Genomic DNA, 20,271 nt, shown 5'->3' on the forward strand with positions numbered 1-20,271 from the left:
TTACTTCAGATCTCAAGCGTCATGTGTCACACAAGACTTTCACTCACCACTTGTGGTGATGTGACAAGAAAGTGAGTTGAGTTAGGTGTACAGACTCAACGTCCCTGACACATTCACAACAAGAACTGAAAGTGTCAAGTCAAGCCAGCTTTATTTATATAGCGCTTTTTACAATTTTCATTGTTACAAGGCAGCTGTACAAATAAACATTGACTATAAGTAAAACATAAAAGGTTATGGAATTCAAAACACAGGTCAAATATCAGACACACAATAAATTCCTATATGCATTGTTAATTAAATAAGACTACCAAATTCTAGCAGCCCCCCCGGCCAGGCAAACAGTGCAAAACAGTATGCAAACGGTGGCGAGGAACCCAAAACTCCATTGGAGGAGAAAAAAACCTCAGAGGGAAACCAGGCCTAACCAGGGGATTCTAGTTCCCCTCTGGCAAAAACAGCTGCCTCTGCACAAGCTCGACAGTGCTTGCACAACAAGGCAAAATAAAAAATAATTCGATTTTAGATTATCATTAATAATCTAATAGCGGCTGAAATTTTGTAGGGTCACCACGTCCTTTGTCCAGCTCTATCATCACAGCGTTTGTCAGGTCTGGGAATGGATTGCGCCCTGCCCGCTCCGGTAACCTTGGACTGTGTCCTGCCCGCTCTGGTAACCTTGGAACAATGAGACAAGACTGGCTGAGAGTAGAGTACCGTTCTGCACTCTTTGATGCAACAAATGCATCAGTTGTTATTGGAAGTTAACAAAAAGTGCTTTATTAGAGAGAGATCTAATATCCGTGTGGTAACAGTTGATTATCTATATTATGTTCATGTTTAATTAGTTTAACGTTAATTAAATTACCTTTGAGAGGTTTACGCATTATTTTATTTTTGCTAATCCGGGGGACAGACACAGTCTCTATTTTATGATGTTTGGGAGAAAGTATTATCGCATGTTGTGCATTTAGTGTGTTCTGCAACGTGAGACGGCAAGCAGACCGTTGGTTAAGCCATTCAGTCTGCTCCCTGACCTGGGCCCCAGTGAGTCAAGTTTTAGCATTAAGACTACAGGAGGGGTGGAGACCATCACTTTTCAACAGGTCAGGTCTGCCCTCAAAACTCTTCCAGTTATTTATAAAAATGATATCAATCTGCAGACACCACTCAGACAACCAGCCATTTAGTGATGATAATCTGCTATGTATCTCATTACCACGGTAAACCACGAGGGGGCAAGAGAATATAACAGTGTTTGACATTGTGCTTGCGTGCTACACACCTTTTAAATATTATCTTTTGTGATCTCCGATTGACGGAGTCGAACATTATTTCTGCCGACGTGATTAACAATCTTACGGAATTACGATTAGCCTTAGCCAGCAGGCGCTCTGGCTCCTGGTAAACATTTGACTATGGTGGCTGGGGCCTCTATGTTAACGTAGTGAACAATAGAATCACCGATAACTAGGGCACTTTCAGCAGGTTTCTCAGTCGGTGCGTCACTGAGCGGGGCAAACCTGTTAGAGACTGTAACCGGAACGCTTGAGTGATGTTCTGATTTGCGAATACGCCGTCTCACAGTCACAAAGCTTCCCAGATGTGGGGGATCTTCAACCGGAACCGAGCTGTGCGTGCTACCGTTGCTTGCATCCAAAGTGTTTTCTATGGTCCTTACACTCTTACTATCCTCAGATAAAGATTGGAGGCGAGACTCTAATTCTGAGATCTTCTCTGTCAGCCTAGCTATTTCCCTGCATATATGTCATGTAAAGCTCACGCCGCTGACAGAGAAGGCATTTACATTTATTCATTTGGCGGACGCTTTTATCCAAAGCGACTTAGTAGTTTGTTTACAGTGGCACATTACTGCAGAGCAATCAGGAGTAAGGTGTCTTGCTCAAGGGCACTTCAGTCATGACCTGCTGGCACTGAGATTTCAACCGGCAACCTTCTGATCACAAGCCCAACGCTCTAACCACTAGGCCACAGCTGAGGCCTAAAGTTTAGCTAAACATTTGACATAAGGTGGAGAAGCCATAACTCACTGGGTTTGATTCCAACTTACCAAGGCTGCTTGAAGAATCCTAGTATATACTCATAAACTAGAAACAGTTAGCACACAAGACTACTAGAAGGCGAGATGATATTTAACAGTGTAAACAGAAATCCAGCTAGCACACTAATGCTATGCTAATGGCGCTGAGTCAACTATTAATTTTGGTTTAAGATCTTCAAATAAATAACCAGGATAGGGTTATTGAGATATCAGGGTAAGTCAGCAACGACAGTGATAATTAACAATGTATATTACGAATAAAATACACTAATATTAAAGAAAGTGCAAGTGCAGTGATACAAACAAACCGATTCAGCTGCTGATAAAAGGCTCTTATCCTGGATTTAATTGTCTGGTTAGGATTAAGACCATGTACACTAATAGATTAAATAACAGAAAAATATGTCGAGTTTGTTTGTGACGGCCTCTGACTTTAGAACAATGTCAATATATTTATTAGCTTAATGCAGCAGATGCTTTACCATAGCGGACTTACAAACACAGCCCCTCAGTGACACAGCAGCCAATGTGAGAAAATTTTTTATTTACTCGGTTTCTTTCATGTTTTATTAAATAGGGCAAAATTACTGAAATAGCCTTAAATATTAAAATATCTGTCTGTAGAAGCACAGAGCACTGAAGTCTGTGTAACATTAGATTTTACCTGAAAGCTTATGCGGCATCAGATGAAGTAGTGAATGTTGTGGATGAAAACAGGACACATTGTGAATGTTGCGTGCAGAAGCAGGACAAGGGAACATATATTATTGCCGGGAGTGTGACAGAATCCCGCTGAAGCGGGTGGGAATGACATCCCGCGTGCAGCTCTCTTTGAACAGCCTCTTCTTAAAGGTATAGTGACCAAAATCACATGAACAGCCACTAGTCGAGCTTTAAAGGTTGCGTCAGAGCATAAATGTTGACTAGTTCGCGCGAAATCCTCAGGTGAAACCAGACTCAGCCAGGAGGACCAGTTCTCCTCTGACACAGCTGCACTCACTGACTTTGATTAAAAGTGTTTAAGAATAATAGGGAGACCTTATTAGTTGTGATTAAGGAACTTCGATTAGGTGATTTTAACTCATCCAAGTGCACACACACAGCAGTGAGTAACACACACCCAGAGCAGTGAGCAGCCAGTTCTGCCGTGCCTGGGGACCAGTTGGGGTTCGGTGTCTTACTCAAGGGATTCACCTCAGCCGTGGTATTGAAGGTGAAGGAAAGCGCTCATCATTCACTCCCCCCACCTACCATCCCTACTGGTACTGAGGCTTGAACCAGCAATGTTTGGGTTACAAGTCAAGTCTTAAACCATAAGGCCACGACTATTTAGGTCTAATTATGTGACCGATATCAGATAACAGAGGAATTTCATAAGCAGCTATAACTTTAAACTACTGTGATGCGATGTAAGTTTAGCATTAAATACGAAGCATTTGTAAATACTGCATTAATGTGACACTTAGTCCGTCTTTGCTCTTGGGTGGTGATGGAATTGCCTGAGCTGGGATGCTACGTATGAGAAAGCTCGACCCCCTTTGGTGGATTTAGTTATTCTTAAACTGAAGTTTTGAGATCTTAGAGAGCGTGATGGGTTGTAGTGTGATAGAAGCTCTGTTAGGTAGGTAGGGGCTAAACCCTTTAAGGCTTTATAAGTGATTAAAAGAACTTTAAAGTCAATACGATACTTAATGGGAAGCCAGTGAAGGGTTGATAACATTGGGGTTATGTGATGGTATTTTCTGGACCTGGTTAGAACTCTGCGTTCTGAACTAACTGTAGTTTGTTTATTGATGTTGCAGGACAACCATTAAGTAGCGCATTACAGTAGTCAAGTCTTGAGGTCTTAAATGCATGAATAAGATTCTCCGCGTCAGCAACACATAGAATATTTCGTAATCTGGTAACATTTCGAGGGTGGAAAAAGGCTGTTTTTGTGACATTTGAGATGTGATTTCGAAATGACAGGTTGCTGTCTAATATAACACCTAAATCTTTTACAGTATTTGTTGGAGTAACAGTACATCCTTTGGTCCGATAAGTAATATTTCTGTTTTATTAGAATTTAAAAGAAGGAAATTACAGGTCATCCAATGTTTTATATCTTCGATGGACTCCATTTGGATAGCTGGGAGGAATCATCTGGTCTTGATGAGATATATAGCTGAGTATCATCAGCTTAGCAATGAAAGCTAATTCCATGTTTTTTAATAATGTTTCCGAGGGGCAGCATGTATATGGAGAACAGCAGGGGTCCCAGAACCGATCCCTGAGGTAATCCATCATTTACTTGCATTAGATTAGATTAGATGGACAAATTGATCTCTGTCTGATCTGAACCATTGTAGTGCCTGTCCCTCAATACAGGTATAATTGTGTAAGCGATCTAGAAGCATGTTATGGTCTACGGTATCGAACGCAGCACTAAGGTCGAGCAGGACCAGGAGTGAGATGTTACCTTTATCTGATGCTATAAGCAGGTCGTTTGTAATTTTAACGAGCGCAGTTTCAGTGCTATGATGCGTCTAAAGCCTGACTGAAACGTTTCGTGTATGTCATTAGTTTGTAAGAAACAGCACAACTGAGTGCACACTACTTTTTCTAGAATAATAATTCATGAATTCATTGCTACCAAGGTGCGGAGGAATAACCAGGTCAGGTGATGTCTGTTTATTTGTTAATTTGTATTTGTATTTTTTCTTTATTTGACAGGGACAGTGTACATTTATTAACATTGCTGTAAATGTACCAGAATTAGCCAAGATCCGTTGTCCCAGGACAGATCTTAAAATTGTCTGGACAGATCTTAAAATTGTCTACCTAAAAACACTTTAAAAAACATTACAGACAACAATACAAATATAAAAAGCAGTAAAACAGATATAACTCTTCAAATCCTGCACATACACATTGATGCCGCAGAGACACAAGTGGCAGCAGAGTGGGTTGAGGGGAGATGCATATTCTTATTGATGCTGACATTTCTGATGTGTTATAAGCCAGTTTTTTAAATGCTTTTTGAACAGAGTGTATGTGGTGAGTTCTCTGATGTTCTGAGGGACAGAGTTTCACTCCTGTGCTGCTCTGACTGAAAAAGCACTCTGACTAAATGTGCTTTTCCTCAGAGGAACAACACAGTCTCCTCGGGCCGAACCTCATGTTACTGTGTGGTGTTTCTAATGTTTACAAACTGACTGTGGAGGAGATGACAGACCATGGATGATTTTGTAAAACAAGAACATGACATTTTCCCAACTTAGAAGCTTATGCTTTTTAAAATGGCACAATGATGATATCTTAATGGGTTTTATCCACAATTTTAATTGTCTGTTTATAAAGTGACTCTAAAGATTTTAGTGTTGATTTATTTTTTCTTTGACCAAGTTGTAAGGCAATAAGTGAAGTGGGACAGAACCATACTGTACATGAACATTTTAGCTGCCTGAAGTGACAAGTTTGATCTTATGAACCGGAAATTGGCAATATAAAATTTGTTAGGCATTATAATGCCTAAGTATTTGAATTCTGACACAACTTGAATTTTTTCCCCTGTCACATAAATATCGGCCTGATTATTTGCAACGTTTGATTTAGAAAAGAACATTGAAATGGTTTTATGTACATTAAGTTTTAAGCCATTCAGAGACATTGGCCATAGACTGTGTACGTTTTTCAGCAACTTGTTTTGTATTTTTACCATGGGTATAAATTACTGTGTCATCTGCATACATCTGAATATAGACATCTGGACAAACTGAAGGGAGGTCGTTTATATAAAGTGAAAATAGCAGTGGCCCTAAAATAGAACATTGAGGAACCCCTGTGGATGTGGCGAAGGGCGGTGAGTGGTAATAACTGATCCTAACTGATTATGAGCGATTCGATAGATATGATTCTATCCATTTTATTGCATCTAAGGAGAAACTAAATGTACTTAGTTTGAATAGTAATATTTTATGGTTTACAGTGTCAAAAGCTTTTTTTAGATCAAGAAACACAGCTCCAACCACGCCACCTTTATCCAGTAGATGTTTGATATTTTCTATGAGAAAACAATTAGCAGTTTCTGTGGAGTGTTGAATTCTGAAACCAAATTGCATTGAATGAAGAGAAAATGTAGTGGTATTTAAATGTGTTCTTATTTGTTGGGACATTAGTTTCTCTGCGACTTTTGACAATGAAGGTATGATGCTGATAGGTCTATAATTGTCCACTGACAATGGATCTCCATTTTTGAGAATTGGAACAAGAGCAGCTGACTTCCACACACTTGGAAATACTACCTAAGTAAAGGAGAGATTGACAATTTTGGTTACTGATGTTAATAGTGTGGAACTGAGTTCTTTTAGCATGCACATATCTATGCCAAATATGTCTTTAGTTCTAGAAGCTTTTAGTGTTTTTATTGTCTGTAAGACTTCAGATTTTGTGACTGTGCCTAGGTTGAAAATTGGCTCGGAGTTATTTATGGGAAAAATATTTAGGTTGTAGATGGTAAGCTTTAGGCAATAGTGGATACAGATTCAATTAAAAATATATTGAAGACATCTGCCACTTTGTTTGTGTTATTTGTAATTTGTCCATTTATCTTAATTTCTAAAAGTTGTTTCCGTTTTGTGTCCTGTCATACAAGTTTTTTCAGTTGGTTCCAAATTGTTTTAGAATCTCTTTTTCTATTTTCTATTATAATAAAAAGCTTTGGCCTTGCGGATAGCTTTTAATTGCATTTTTTAATGCACGATCCCTCTCTTTCATTAGTTTGAGTATGTCTGAGTTCATCCAAGGAAGTATATTTTTATTGTGTTTAATTTTACAGCTAAAATCTTTAATTTTTCTCTCAATTGTCTGCACAAAAGATTCAAAGTCCATTTCACAATTTGTTCCCAACAATATGTGATCCCAGTCAATCTGCTGGACAGCACTATTAAATCCTTCCCGGTGGAAGGATTCCAACAAACTCAGGCTCTTTAACAGAATAATCTAATCTTTTTTTGAGAGTTTTCTCGCCACAAGGATCAAATTGTGATCAGAAAGACCAGCCAACATATTGTATGATTTACACATTCTCTCAGGTCGATTGGTAAATGCCAAATCAATCTGGGTGCTACTTGATGTGGTGATTCTTCATCATTTGAACTAGATCAAATTTGTCAGTTATTTGTTTAAGCTTTTTTCTACATGATGTTTCCTCCCAGTTTATGTTTGTAACAAAGTTTGTAGACGTAGGGAAGGAAGGAGCCGGGAACCAGCGAACATTTAACAGACTTTAATCAAAAATAAACAAACAATACACAAGTAAAGACCACCTCACGGTAGACTGCCGGCCATAAAACATAAACACAAATATAACATGTCCGGGCCCGGTCCTCTCTCGTCAACAGTCCTGCCGCTCGTTCTCTTAAGCTCCCGATCTCCTCCGTAAGATATGGAGGACCGGTGCGCGCACAGCTGATTGCAACTATCACTCACGCCACCGGCCCCGCCTCACTGCTCTCGTCCCGCCTTCCTCACCACAATGTTGATATCCCACAAAATAATAATCTCTTTATCTAAGTTACATTCTTTCAGTCATTTTTCAAACTTTTCATAAAAAATGACATCTGAAGAGGGAGGGCGATATACCACAATGATTGTAAAAGACACCACCCTTTGCTCCCTCTCTGTCTCTCCTGAACATATTATACCCAGGGATGTTGAGTGCTGCAGAGGGGGCATTATTATAGAGCCTGGTCTCAGATAGACAGAGATAATCCAAGTTTGAGTTAAGTAACAGATGATTAACTTCCTCTGTTTTTGACTTGACGCTTTTTATATTTAAATGCCATCCAGCAGACCTTTGGGTTTTGCATTAGGGTCCAAACATTTTATTTTGACTGTTTGGCTACCCCGGATTTAGGAAAGTTTGTTTGAAGTGGCAGCATAGAAAACAGAAAATTAAGTGAAGGTAACAAGTTCATTTTGACTGTGGAAATTCGGCCCTGAAGAGAGACTTTAAGATTCTTCCATCTTTGAGTATCCCTCTTGATCTTGCCAAGCATATCATTAAAATTGTCCCTGGCAATCTTGTGGATGTTTTCATATATAGTAATACCCAAATAGATGAAGGAGTCTTTAATAGGGACACATGAGGGGATATGATAATTAATCTTAACGTTGTTAATCGGCATTAAAGCAGATTTAGTACAGTTTATCTTATATCCTGATAGACTACTAAAAGCGATCAAATTCCCTAATTATACCGGTTATTGACGTATCAAAGTGATCTATTTATAGAATAATGTCATCAACATATAACGAAATAATAGGATTATGGTCGTGAATTTTAATCGGTGTTATTTCAGATTTCCTAATGGCTTGAGCTAGTGGTTCAAGGGATAAACAAAACAGTAAGGGGGAAAGTGGACATCTCTGCCTAGTTCCTTGCTGTAGAGGGAACAAGGGGAGATAATATGACCAGTTAGAACTGATGCCTCAGGTGAGTGGTAAAGTGTCTTGATCATAGAGATGTAATGTTCACCGAACTGCCCACATATAGTTCCACTCCAGCCTGTCAAAGGCCTTTTCCGTGTCAAGGGCTAGGATGAGCATCTGCAAAATATCAAGAACATGAAAAAATCGACGTATATTATTGGATGCATGACACCCCTTAATAAATCCAGTTTGGTCTATTTAGCATACATTTTTAATTCGCATGGGATGAGTGATATTGGTCTGTAGTTGGAGCAATTTAGCGGATCTTTACGTAATGATATCAATGACAGTTTTTGATCTCTGTTAAATGCCCCATGCTCAATTGCAAATTAAACAAATCAAGCGTGAGAGTTCCAACCAAATCCCATATTTCTAAGTACAATTCAGGTGGGAGGACATCTAGGCCCGGTGACTTGCCCTTTTGAAGGCTTTTTAGTGATTCATGGAGCTCCTCCAAATTTAACGGGGCCTCCAACAAGTCTTTATCGATCTGTGGCGGAAATAATTTACCTAGATACTCTTTGCAGATAAACTCATCATATTCGGTTTCGGCTTTGTATAATTCTGCATTAAAATTGTGAAATATGTCATTAAAGTGAAAGTAACCTATTTGTCAGTTATGGAGAACCATACCTGAAATTTGCCCTCTGCATTTAACCCATCCAGAGAGTAGTGAACACACGCACAGCAAGTGATGAACACACGTACACCCGGAGCAGTTAATTATCAAAGGATTGGTGGTGACCTGCTCATCCGGAGATTTTATTGCGCTGATATATGCGGTTAGAAATAAAGTAAAGTCCTTAGGTGTAGTATTCTGCATTCTCCAACGATCGACAAAGTTCGGTGATAAATGTATTCAATAACTTAGAAGATGAGTTAGCTGCTGAACCAGGGTGAGATTTATCTAATACAGGATTTAAGACCGCATTAAAACCCACCACTAAATGACGATCAGTCTGCTCAGCAATGTATTGGAAACATTTGTGAAAAATTCTCTCATTTGGGCAGTAAATAGGGGCCAATATTAACCTGTGATTCTGTATTTTGTAACGGATAAAGACACATCTACCTTCATCATCATACCTTCAGCGATGGCCACTTTCGGCTCCCCCGTACACTTGTTATCAATCCCGCACCAGCATCGACTCCCGGCTCTCGTCCGGCCTACCTCAACACAGAAACCTTTTTACGAAGGTGAAATTCCGCCTCTCTGAAACTTGTGATTCTTTACAAATCTCATGGCTCTGAAAGGGAGTTGTGCTATGGTTGGCCATTTAACTGGTGCGTAGTGACAAGCTTGCATTACAGCAGGGAATGGTAACATAATAAATACCACGAATGCTGCGGCCCTTCTTGATCAACCAGTGTTTCGCCACATCTCGTCGCTACTCAAGAACCACAATAAACCCCATTATAAACTCGAGTTGGAACATTATTTCTGATTATCAGGACTTATGTTGTCTTTTTTCACATTGCACGTGTGTTTGAATTTGCAGAACACACAAAGAAACAACATACGCTACAAACACACGACAAACTCAACATGTGTTAGTCCGTAACAAAATAAACTTACAGACTGTGAATCTGAATCACCAAACTGTCCTTGCGAAGTTGTAGTGGTTTTTAACAAAAGCACAGCCGGCCTTGATCTCTCACAGGTTCGTGAAGCAATCAAATGCGCTGCACACACTTCTGGAACAGTGTTTAACCATTGGTTTTTAGTGGTCTCATCTACTGTTAGAGAAAACAAAGAGGCTTTCTTTTTTTGCTACAAAACGCACACCGTCTCCACAACATGGCTGCGGCGCAACGATACAATGAGATTTACAAGTAGACCCACCTTACTTGCGTATACGTTTGGGCGGTCTTAGTCAAATCTAAACACGAACTGACGTAGATTTGTGGGGGTGTGGTTACAGGAGGCATTTCAGGTAGGTCTGGGTGAGCATTCGCTTTTAGATTGAAAAGAATGCATCTTTTGTTCCCACACTTCAATTTTTGTAATTTTACGTGTCAAATACATGCATGGGCAACTTATAACACACCAAAGACACAGAAAACATGCATTATATTTCCCCTTTAAAGCAAGAACTGGACAAGGAAACGTTTTTCTCAGGTGTCCAAAAATCCGTGATCTAGGTTTAATGCAATGACAATTGTGATTTAAAAGAAATAGCAGGATCTTTAATAGAAAGCACTATCAAAGTTCACTGTCTGTGGTTACTCTTGTAGCTGTCTGAATGAGGCCGATGGCATTCTGTGCGTACAAGCAGCGTGCAAACTTCTGGAGAAGATCTGCAAAGGAGTTCCTAACTACAGATACTCAGAGAGGTTCACTGAGAATCCTGTCGCTTGCATCAATCTGTTGGCCTCTGTCTCAGGATTTTCCCAGGTTTTTCATCCTAACATCATATAATGCTTGATTTAAATGACCGATTACAACCAGTACTTAGCAGTACTCCATCTGTCTGAATATTTGTTCAATCTGAAGAAGACACAGCTGGAGGAGAGTGTTTCTGAGAAGAGTCTTGCGTTCCTCAGTGAGGCCAAACAGACTGTCCGAGCGTGGATCAGACAAGCGTTCAAAGACAGGCTGTTGAGCAAAAACTATCTGTCGGCTGCCAGATTCACTTCAGAGATTGAGGTAAGCACAACAGCTATTGGATGTTCTTTTCCTTTGCACCAGTTGTATTTAGTTTATAATTTTGATGTTTTCTTGCACAGATGTGGAATAACATTGTTGCCATAGATTTCATGAGTAAGGACTTCACTAAAGAATGGAGAGAGACCTTTATACGAGACTTTGAGGGCAAATATCAACAGGTACAGAACATGTGTTTAGTGTCAGCTTCAAGTCAAGTCAGCTTTATTTATATAGCGCTTTTTACAATTTTCATTGCTACAAAGCAGCTGTACAAGAAAAAATGACTATAAGTAAAACATAAAAGGTTATGGAATTCAAAACACAGGTCAAATATCAGACACACAATAAATTCCTATATGCAGTGTTAATTAAATAAGACTACCAAATTCTAGCAGCCCCCCGGCCAGGCAAAACAGTGCAAAACAGTATGCAAACGGTGGCGAGGAACCCAAAACTCCATTGGAGGAGAAAAAAAACCTCGGAGGGAAACCAGGCCTAACCAGGGGATTCCCGTTCCCCTCTGGCAAAGACTGCAGCCTCTGCACAAGCTCAACAGTGCGCGCACAACAAGGCAAAATAAAAAAAATTTGATTTAAAATTATCATTAATAATCTAATAGTGGCTGAAGTTTTGTAGTGACAGGTCTAGGAATGGATTGCGCCCTGCCCGCTCCGCTCTTGTAACCTTGGAACAATGAGACAAGACTGGCTGAGAGTAGAGTACTGTTCTGCACTCTTTGATGCAACAAATGCATCAGTTGTTATTGGAAGTGTCCCTGGTTCCGGTTGATCTAACTAGTGCAGCCTAGATCTTTGAAATACATATATTATGATAATGTAGTGTATGCAAGATTAAAAAGATGCGTCTTTAGTCTAGATTTAAACTGACAGAGTGTGTCCGCCTCCCGGACATTGCAGGGAAGACTGTTCCAAAGTTTAGGCGCTAGATAAGAAAAGGATCTGCCGCCTGCACTTGATTTTGAAATTCTAGGTATTACCAACTGACCTGACGCCTGAGAGCGTAGTGCACGTGATGGACTATAATACGTTAGAAGTTCTCTCAAGTAGTGAGGAGCTAAACCATGCAAGGCTTTATAGGTAATAAGCAAGATTTTAAAATGTATGCGATGCTTTATAGGTAACCAGTGCAAGGTTGACAGAACCGGGCTAATATGCTCATACTTTATTGTACGTGTAAGAACTCGAGCTGCCGCATTTTGGACCAGTTGGAGTTTTTGTAATAGGCCTGCAGGGCAACCACCTAATAGTGCATTACAGTAATCTAGTCTTGATGTCATAAAGGCATGTATAAGCTTCTCCGCATCTGATGATGACAGCATATGACGTAATTTAGATATATTTTTAAGATGGAAAAACGCAATCTTACAGGTGTTGGCGACCTGGTTCTCAAATGACAGAGTACTATCGAATATAAAGCCAAGATTCTTAGCTGAAGATGAGGGTTTTATGGAACATCCATCAATAGTTAAGCAGTATTCTTGGTTGTTACGTAGGGCGGTTTTTGGTCCGATAAGTAACACTTCAGTTTTGTTCGAGTTCAGTAATAAAAAATTGCTACTCATCCACTTTTTTATATCGACTATGCATTCCACTATTCGATGGAATTGCTGTGTTTCGTGAGGCTTCGAGGAAATATAAAGTTGCGTATCATCAGCATAGCAGTGAAAGCTTATTCCGTGTCGCTTTATTATATCTCCTAGGGGTAACATGTATAATGCGAAGAGCATAGGCCCTAGTACTGAGCCCTGTGGTACACCGTACTGGACTTGCGATTTGCGTGATACCTCATTGTTTATTCTTACATATTGGAAACGGTCGCATAAATAAGATCTAAGCCATTTCAAAGCTATTTCCTTAATACCGACATCATTTTCAAGTCTATGTAGGAGCATGCTGTGGTCAATGGTGTCGAATGCAGCACTAAGAACTAGCAGCACCAATAAGGAGATACAACCTCGGTCGGACGCCATAAGCAGATCATTTGTAACTCTAATCAGAGCAGTCTCTGTACTGTGATGTGCTCTAAATCCAGACTGGAAATCTTCATTAATCTCATTCCTTTGGAGGAAGGAACATATTTGAGTTGAGACTACTTTTTCCAGAACTTTAGATAAGAAAGGTAGATTCGAAATAGGTCTATAGTTAACTAGTTCTCCAGGGTCCAGATGGGGTTTTTTGACAAGGGGCCTTATAACAGCCACCTTATATGCTTTAGGCACATGTCCTAATGTCAGAGATGAGTTAATAATGCTAAGTAGAGGATCTATAATTTCTGGGAGCATCTCTTTCAGAAGATTTGTAGGTATAGGGTCTAGCATGCATGTAGTCGATTTAGATGATCTAATGATTTTCGATAGTTCATCGTGATCTATAGGAGAAAATAAACATAATTTCTCCTTAGGGGTGCTGTAGTTAGTCATATGTTCAGCGGGTTTCGCATCTGGTTGCATAGTTATAATTTTCTCTCGAATATCTTGGATTTTATTTGTGAAATAGTTCATAAAATCATCACTGCTATGCTGGTATACAGCATCAGAAGTCGCTGACGATATATTTTTGGTTAATTTAGCCACTGTATCAAATAAAAACCTAGGGTTATTTTGGTTTTCTTCTATTAATGATGAAATGTAGGCGGATCTAGACGTTTTTAGGGCTTTCCTGTATTTTTTAATACTATCCTTCCAGGCAGTACGAAATACCTCTAATTTAGTTTTCTTAAAGTTGCGCTCCGTTTTTCGTGCCGCTTTCTTTAGAGCCTGAGTGAGTTCATTATTCCACGGTGTCGGTCTGTCGTTTTTAATCTTCTTTAAGCGCAGAGGAGCAACTATGTCTAGCGTTTCCGAGAAGGTGGCATTAATATTTTCAATGGTAAAGTCAAGATCTTCAACGTTATTACTCATGCTAGAGATTTGAGACAATTCAGGCAAATTATCAAGAAACGCACCTTTTGTAGTCGAAGTTATTGTTCTACAATATTTGTAACTTGGAGTTTGATTTGCCACCATTGGGTATTGAAGCAAGCATGATACCAGATAATGATCTGAGATGTCTTCGCTCTGCTGAAGGATTTTAACATCGACCACGTTTATACCGTAAGACAAAATTAAATCTAAAGTATGATTACGAAGGTGAGTAGGTCCTGACACATGTTGACTAACACCCATGGAGTTAAGAGTGTCTTTAAAAGCCATTCCTAAAGCATCTGTATCATTATCTACATGAATGTTAAAGTCACCAACAACAAGGACTCTGTCTGCAGACAGTACTAGTTCTGATAAGAACCCACCAAATTCTTTAATAAAATCTTTGTGGTGCCCTGGAGGCCTATATACAATAGCCAGAATAAATTTTAAAGATGTTTTGTCCTTAGTATTAGGTGTTGATGCATGAAGTACCATGACTTCAAAAGAATTGTATTTAGGATTAGACTTCTGGGAAATGCTAAAAGAGTTACGGTAAAGTGCAGCAACACCTCCCCCTCTGCCTTTTAGGCGAGGCTCGTGTTTATAATAATAATCTTGGGGGACAGACTCATTTAAAGCAATATAATCATCTGGCTTTAGCCATGTTTCTGTGAGACAGAGCATGTCTATTTTATGATCTGTTATCATATCATTAACAAAAAGTGCTTTATTAGAGAGAGATCTAATATTTAGCAATCCGAGTCGTAACAGTTGATTATCTGTATTTTGTTCATGTTTAGTTAGTTTAACGTTAATTAAATTACCTTTGAGAGGTTTACGCTTTATTTTATGTTTACTAATCCGGGGGACAGACACAGTCTCTATTTTATGATGTAATATTTAATGGATGATAGTGTCCATTATATTGATGTAGGGTTTGTTTTCTTTCACTGACAGACACACGACAATATTTAAAATGTGCAGATCCTCAGTCATCTAAAATAAAAAACACAAGCAGATCAACTCGAGTGTCTCTCAAACGTGCTCTTAATAGCCTCCAGTGTGTGAATAGGATGTGTATAACTATTCTCTTAAATAGTCCCTTTTATATCTTTTCTTAGCCAAGATGTCGCTCTTTTTTTTTTTGACTAAGCAAGATTTGTCAAGCAACTGTGTGTCTCTGTACTCTGGTTTCATCTTCAGAATTAGGATTGTTTAATTCCTGATGATTCCTCAGTCCTGGTGTTTAGTGAGGTTTATTTCAGTTCATCTGAATGATTTATGAACATTCATCCAAGTGGCAGAAAGCACAGAACTTCAGACCTGCTAACACACGTAAAACAGAACATCACAAGCGACAGATGGGAAACTACAATACATGAGACTAGACAATGTGTGAAACTGATAACATTCTCTCTGTTAGAGTAAATGTTTTTTCTCTTATTAGGAAGAGCAACTTGATCAAATTGAGGTTTATTGCTCAAAGATTGAGGAACTTAATGGCTCGCAGCCTCTTTTGGCGAGTTGTGTAGAGAAGTGTGCTCTCCAGGCTGTGACCACAATATGCCAGGTAAAGGACTCGCACTTCATTCTCACTTCCATCATGAGTCAGTCAGCTTCATTTCATCATTCATGTATCAAATGGCCTCGTTCAGTCCAGTGGTATTTGTCTGTTATTAATTATGGCTTGAAATGCATATAGAAACCGTTAATAAATAAAGTAAAATGATGGAACACAGTAGGATACATTTGAAATCAAGTTTACTGGTTTTCACAGAATAATGGTTTTTAATGTTGGTCTTCTCCTCAAACATAAACTCCAGAAGTCTTTGAATGTAAAATTTAGATTAAATGGGCCGACTAACCTTGATTACCTTCTTGTACATTTAAAACCGTTTTTGCGTGTGTGGTTTGGAGAGCTAATACTGCGGAGAGACTGTCAATATTTCACATTATAAGTTTGTGTATTATAATCATATTTTATATCAGGTCATATTTTAAATGTAATGTACGTTTACCCAGTGTATTGCAATATCATATAACAAGAGCAAATCAGTAACATCAGCTTCTGTGTGTGCTGGCATTAACTCACTGTTGAATTCTTTTCAACAGACTAAATCTGAGGGGAAACTTTTTGAGAGATTTAGTAAATTGCACATAAATTGGAAATTTGGAAAGCTTGTGTCCACCATCATCCTGAAGTCATGGCCAAAAGATGACCAAGGAAACTATGTGGAGGAAGAAGAAGTTGTTCTCAAACATCTTCTAGGCTGGACAGCAGCCAAGAATATCTTTCAGCTTCATGGTAATTAAATTATATATGCCCACGTGGTGTATAATGTTTTAACTCGATGACGGCAATATTCTGTATGTTCTGGCTGCAGGTGCTGATGAGAAACTGATCGATCAGCTTTCTGGAGAAGCTAAAGAGCAATTGGTCGTCGCAACATCATTATTCACAAACATTTTAAACCAACTTGTGACAGGGAACATAAAGATAAAGCTTCTCAATCTCATTCTGAAGAAGAGTGCTGCATTCCTTGAGTTGCTTAGTTTAGGTAAAATACCTCACATGTGACATTTTCCCTTTTTAACATACTGCGTTGTGAGGACTCATGACCCCACTGTTTTTTACAGAGTGTTTTTGTGAAAATGAACAATACAAGGACACTGAAGCCATGAAGAGGCTTCTTCGGTCTCGACAAGAGGAGGTGAATGCTATCAATCATGAGAGCGAGCTGGTTGACACACTCATTACAATGTGCCGCAGTCTAGAGGAACATGTGATCGGTATAAGCTATCCTCTGAACACCTGACAGTAAAACATCACTTTATTTAGAGGTTTTAATACTACACTTGTTGTATTTTACAGTTCAATTTGAAGAGTTGGAAGACAAACACCATATTGACACCTATGAGATGGAGCTGGTCAAGTTCATGGAAGTGAATTTATTAAATCAAGTTTCCTCTCCAGTTTCAAGAGTCATCTACTTTCAGCTTGATGAGGATGTTCACTCTATGGCAGAGGTCCTAAATATCTATAAAGAAAGCTTTGTTTTCAAATCGTGTTGGGTGAATGAGGCAAAAGAGTTTGCAGAGAGCGGAATATTTCCTTCCGAGGGGGAAAAGGAAATCACACTTGACGATCTAAACAGAGAAATATTCGAAGCCTGTTTTGATACCTACAAAACCATATACACAACACTTAAAGATGGTAGCATAACTTTTGAAGACGTTGATGTAATATTCAGAGCCTACAAGGGAAAGTATGAAGAACTTGCAGCGGAAGTTGCAGTCATTTGCAAACTGGAAGGCAGTGATGACCAGCGCTGGGTCCAGACCAGAATACAGCAGATCCAGCAGTACCATGAGCTTCATCTGGCAGTCGAGTCGGCTCAGGTGGTCATGAAAGTCAAGGAGACACTCTGCCTACAAGGAGACTTTCAAGTCTTGGAGAAGTTGCTTGTATGTCAGCTCATTTTCGCCGTTATGTGTCCTCTAGTCATAACTGGGCTAAGAGATATGGTAAACTCATAAGGCTTTCTTCCCTTTAGACATGCTTGGATTTTAAACAGGATCCTCTGGACAGCATTGACATGGAGTTGATTCAGGCAAAAACTGTGCTTGTGGACATCACAGAGTCCCGTAGACTGTGTCTTCAGGAACTAGGCATCAGAAAGAATTTTGTCATGTGGGTTAAAGAGGCTCTTGAAGGTAAAACAATCAACATTGAGTGAGATTTCATTGTTTTTAAGCTCTTTTGCAAGCGAACGTTGTTCCTCTTTATCACTTCAGACATCAATGAGTTGAAAGTGTTTGTGGATTTGGCTTCCATCTCGGCTGGAGAGAATGATTTGGATGTGGATCGTGTGGCCTGTTTTCATGATGCAGTTCTTGGCTACTCCTGCATGCTCTATGATTTAAAGCCGGAGGCCGACTTCAGACTTTTTAAAGACTTGCTGAAGAAACTGTGGAAGGCGCTTGACAATGACTCCAACCTCCCAAAAAAATTGGTACGAACATTTGACAACCGAAAAAGTAAAACTTGATTCTTTCATGTTTTTGTTCACCAACAATTTCTCTGTTTCAGTGTGACTCTGCAAGGCACCTAGAATGGTTGAAGACGGTCAAGGACAGCCATGGTTCAGTGGAACTGTCCTCTTTATCTCTGGCTTCAGCCATCAACACGAACGGCATCTACATTATCAGTGCTCAAAATCAAAAGAAGGTTCGTCATGACTGTTTGAACTTAAACAGATGATGCACACGATCATTTTGAAATACTTGAATGAATATTCGCTAACATTGTGCTGGACTTTGACTAAAACCTTAAAGTGTATTAGTTGGTGTGTTTTGGAACATGCTAACTGGTTGAACATCATCTTGCTTAGGGGCCTTGCAGGAAGTTTTAGCCCGTGAATCAGATTTTTGAAGCATGGCAGCACTTTTTTTGTTAGACCAAGACAGTCTACAATCTCATCTAGCATAATCCAGCAACTAACTAGCTTGGACCAGCTACAAGTCCAGTTATTAGGTTTCAAAACACAGGATTTTCCTTGAGGAGCAGTAGCATGTCACATCAGCACAATGCTAATTGTTAGCTATTGTTCTCAACCCTTGAATATTCCTTTTTCAGTTATGCTTGGAAAATATTCTGAAGATACAAATTAAGGAAGAGCACGACGAGGGCTGTGAGACACGCATTTATTCTCTTGAAGACCTCAGGGATCTTCAGAATAAATTGATGCTGATGTCTGGCAAAGGAGACCAGGGCCAGTGTGAAGTGGATCAATTTGCAGAGGTGACTTTTCCATCTGTTTGATTTTGTGATATTTCATAACGACTATTGTAACTACCCTGAATTAACTTCTTCCCTGTTTCCAGGTGTTTGCCAGTGTACAGAGGTTGGCTGCCGCATTTATGGATTTGTACGTGGCTGGAAATCCATTGTTCAGACACTGGGAGGCAAAAGTCAACTGTAACAGTAAAGAAGCATGCATCATAATGGACTTCAACATAGGGAGTGTTGTCAGTGCCATCACGGTGGAAGGTGATGTTACAGAACAGTTGATTAAGGTCTGTAAGAAATTGGAGAGCTGCCTATGTTTCTGGAAAGTTTTTATGGACAAGCAGAGATGTCAGCATTACTACTTAAACTATTACACTGCAGATCAACTATTCTACATGTGCCGTCAGCTCAGCCAGAACAATGTGATTGAAATAGAAGATCAAGCTCTTATGATGCTCTCTTTTATCAAACCAAATTGTTCTACTTCAGATTTGAGACAGGCTTGGCATAGGCTTCAGTATGAAGTCATTAAGGAGCGTCCCGAGAAAACTGACGACTTCGACTTTCAAACGTTTGTCGAAGTCCCCAGTGTGATTGACAATGATTGTACTGAGCAGGCATCGTTTGAAGACTTGGAAAGTCAGATGGGGTATGCTATTGGGCCAGAGAAGCTGGATGTGATTTGGAATGTTTACATGCGAGACATGAACAATCTTCTGCCAGACTCTCTTGATGTCAAAAGTCTTGGATATCTTCTTGAAATTTTGGCCGACAGTCCCAGTGAATACAAGGGTGATCGGCATCCCCAGAATCAGAAAAGATCGAACATTCAGAGGGAACTTCCAAACGGAATGGCTACTGGAAGACCAAATCTGATCATCTGCCCTTCTGAAGAAGTTCTGCTGTCATGCATTTCAATTTACATGAGCAGCAAGAATGAGCCTCTACCAACATATGATGAAGTACTCCTTTGTAGTGCTTCCACTCCATATGAAGAAGTGGAACTTTTCCTCCGGCGCTGTCTCTCTGCTGGGTACAGGGGAAAGAAGATATACACAATGCTCTATGTGGACCAACTTAGCTACGAAGTAAGCTACAAAGTGGAGCAGTTTTTTCAGCATCAAAATGCACAGAGCGTTAAAGATTACAAACTGGTGTTGCTCTGCAGCTCTAATAGAGAACATGCATACCTTCCTTCAGCTTTTAGTCAATTTAGATTGCACTTGATTCCCCAAGAACCAATTATCAGTATTCAGCAATACCTTGTTAGGCATTTTACAGTGCCAGCTGACATATCCAGTGCTGCTGCAGTGTTCAAAGAGAGACAGTGTGTGGGAGTTGTATCCTCAAATAGATCAGGAGTTGGTGAGTATATTTGC

The 20,271-nt window shown here is 39.5% G+C and overlaps 1 protein-coding gene across 2 annotated transcripts in view; it reads left to right on the forward strand.

Moving 5' to 3' along the window:
• The window catches only part of LOC306910865 (E3 ubiquitin-protein ligase rnf213-alpha-like), a 99,334-nt gene that overhangs the window by 38,067 nt on the left and 40,996 nt on the right, over positions 1-20,271 (forward strand). For both annotated transcript variants that reach the window (XM_079485744.1, XM_079485745.1), the window contains exons 14-26: positions 10,769-10,928; positions 11,028-11,180; positions 11,261-11,359; positions 15,551-15,673; positions 16,216-16,408; positions 16,488-16,661; positions 16,741-16,893; positions 16,976-17,568; positions 17,658-17,817; positions 17,899-18,116; positions 18,194-18,331; positions 18,740-18,904; positions 18,988-20,257. In XM_079485744.1, coding sequence (XP_079341870.1) covers positions 10,769-10,928; positions 11,028-11,180; positions 11,261-11,359; positions 15,551-15,673; positions 16,216-16,408; positions 16,488-16,661; positions 16,741-16,893; positions 16,976-17,568; positions 17,658-17,817; positions 17,899-18,116; positions 18,194-18,331; positions 18,740-18,904; positions 18,988-20,257 — 3,599 coding nt within the window. The remainder of the gene's footprint in view (positions 1-10,768; positions 10,929-11,027; positions 11,181-11,260; positions 11,360-15,550; positions 15,674-16,215; positions 16,409-16,487; positions 16,662-16,740; positions 16,894-16,975; positions 17,569-17,657; positions 17,818-17,898; positions 18,117-18,193; positions 18,332-18,739; positions 18,905-18,987; positions 20,258-20,271) is intronic.

This window comes from Barbatula barbatula (assembly GCF_947034865.1).
Source record: "Barbatula barbatula genome assembly, chromosome: 22".
Lineage (NCBI taxonomy): Eukaryota > Metazoa > Chordata > Actinopteri > Cypriniformes > Nemacheilidae > Barbatula > Barbatula barbatula.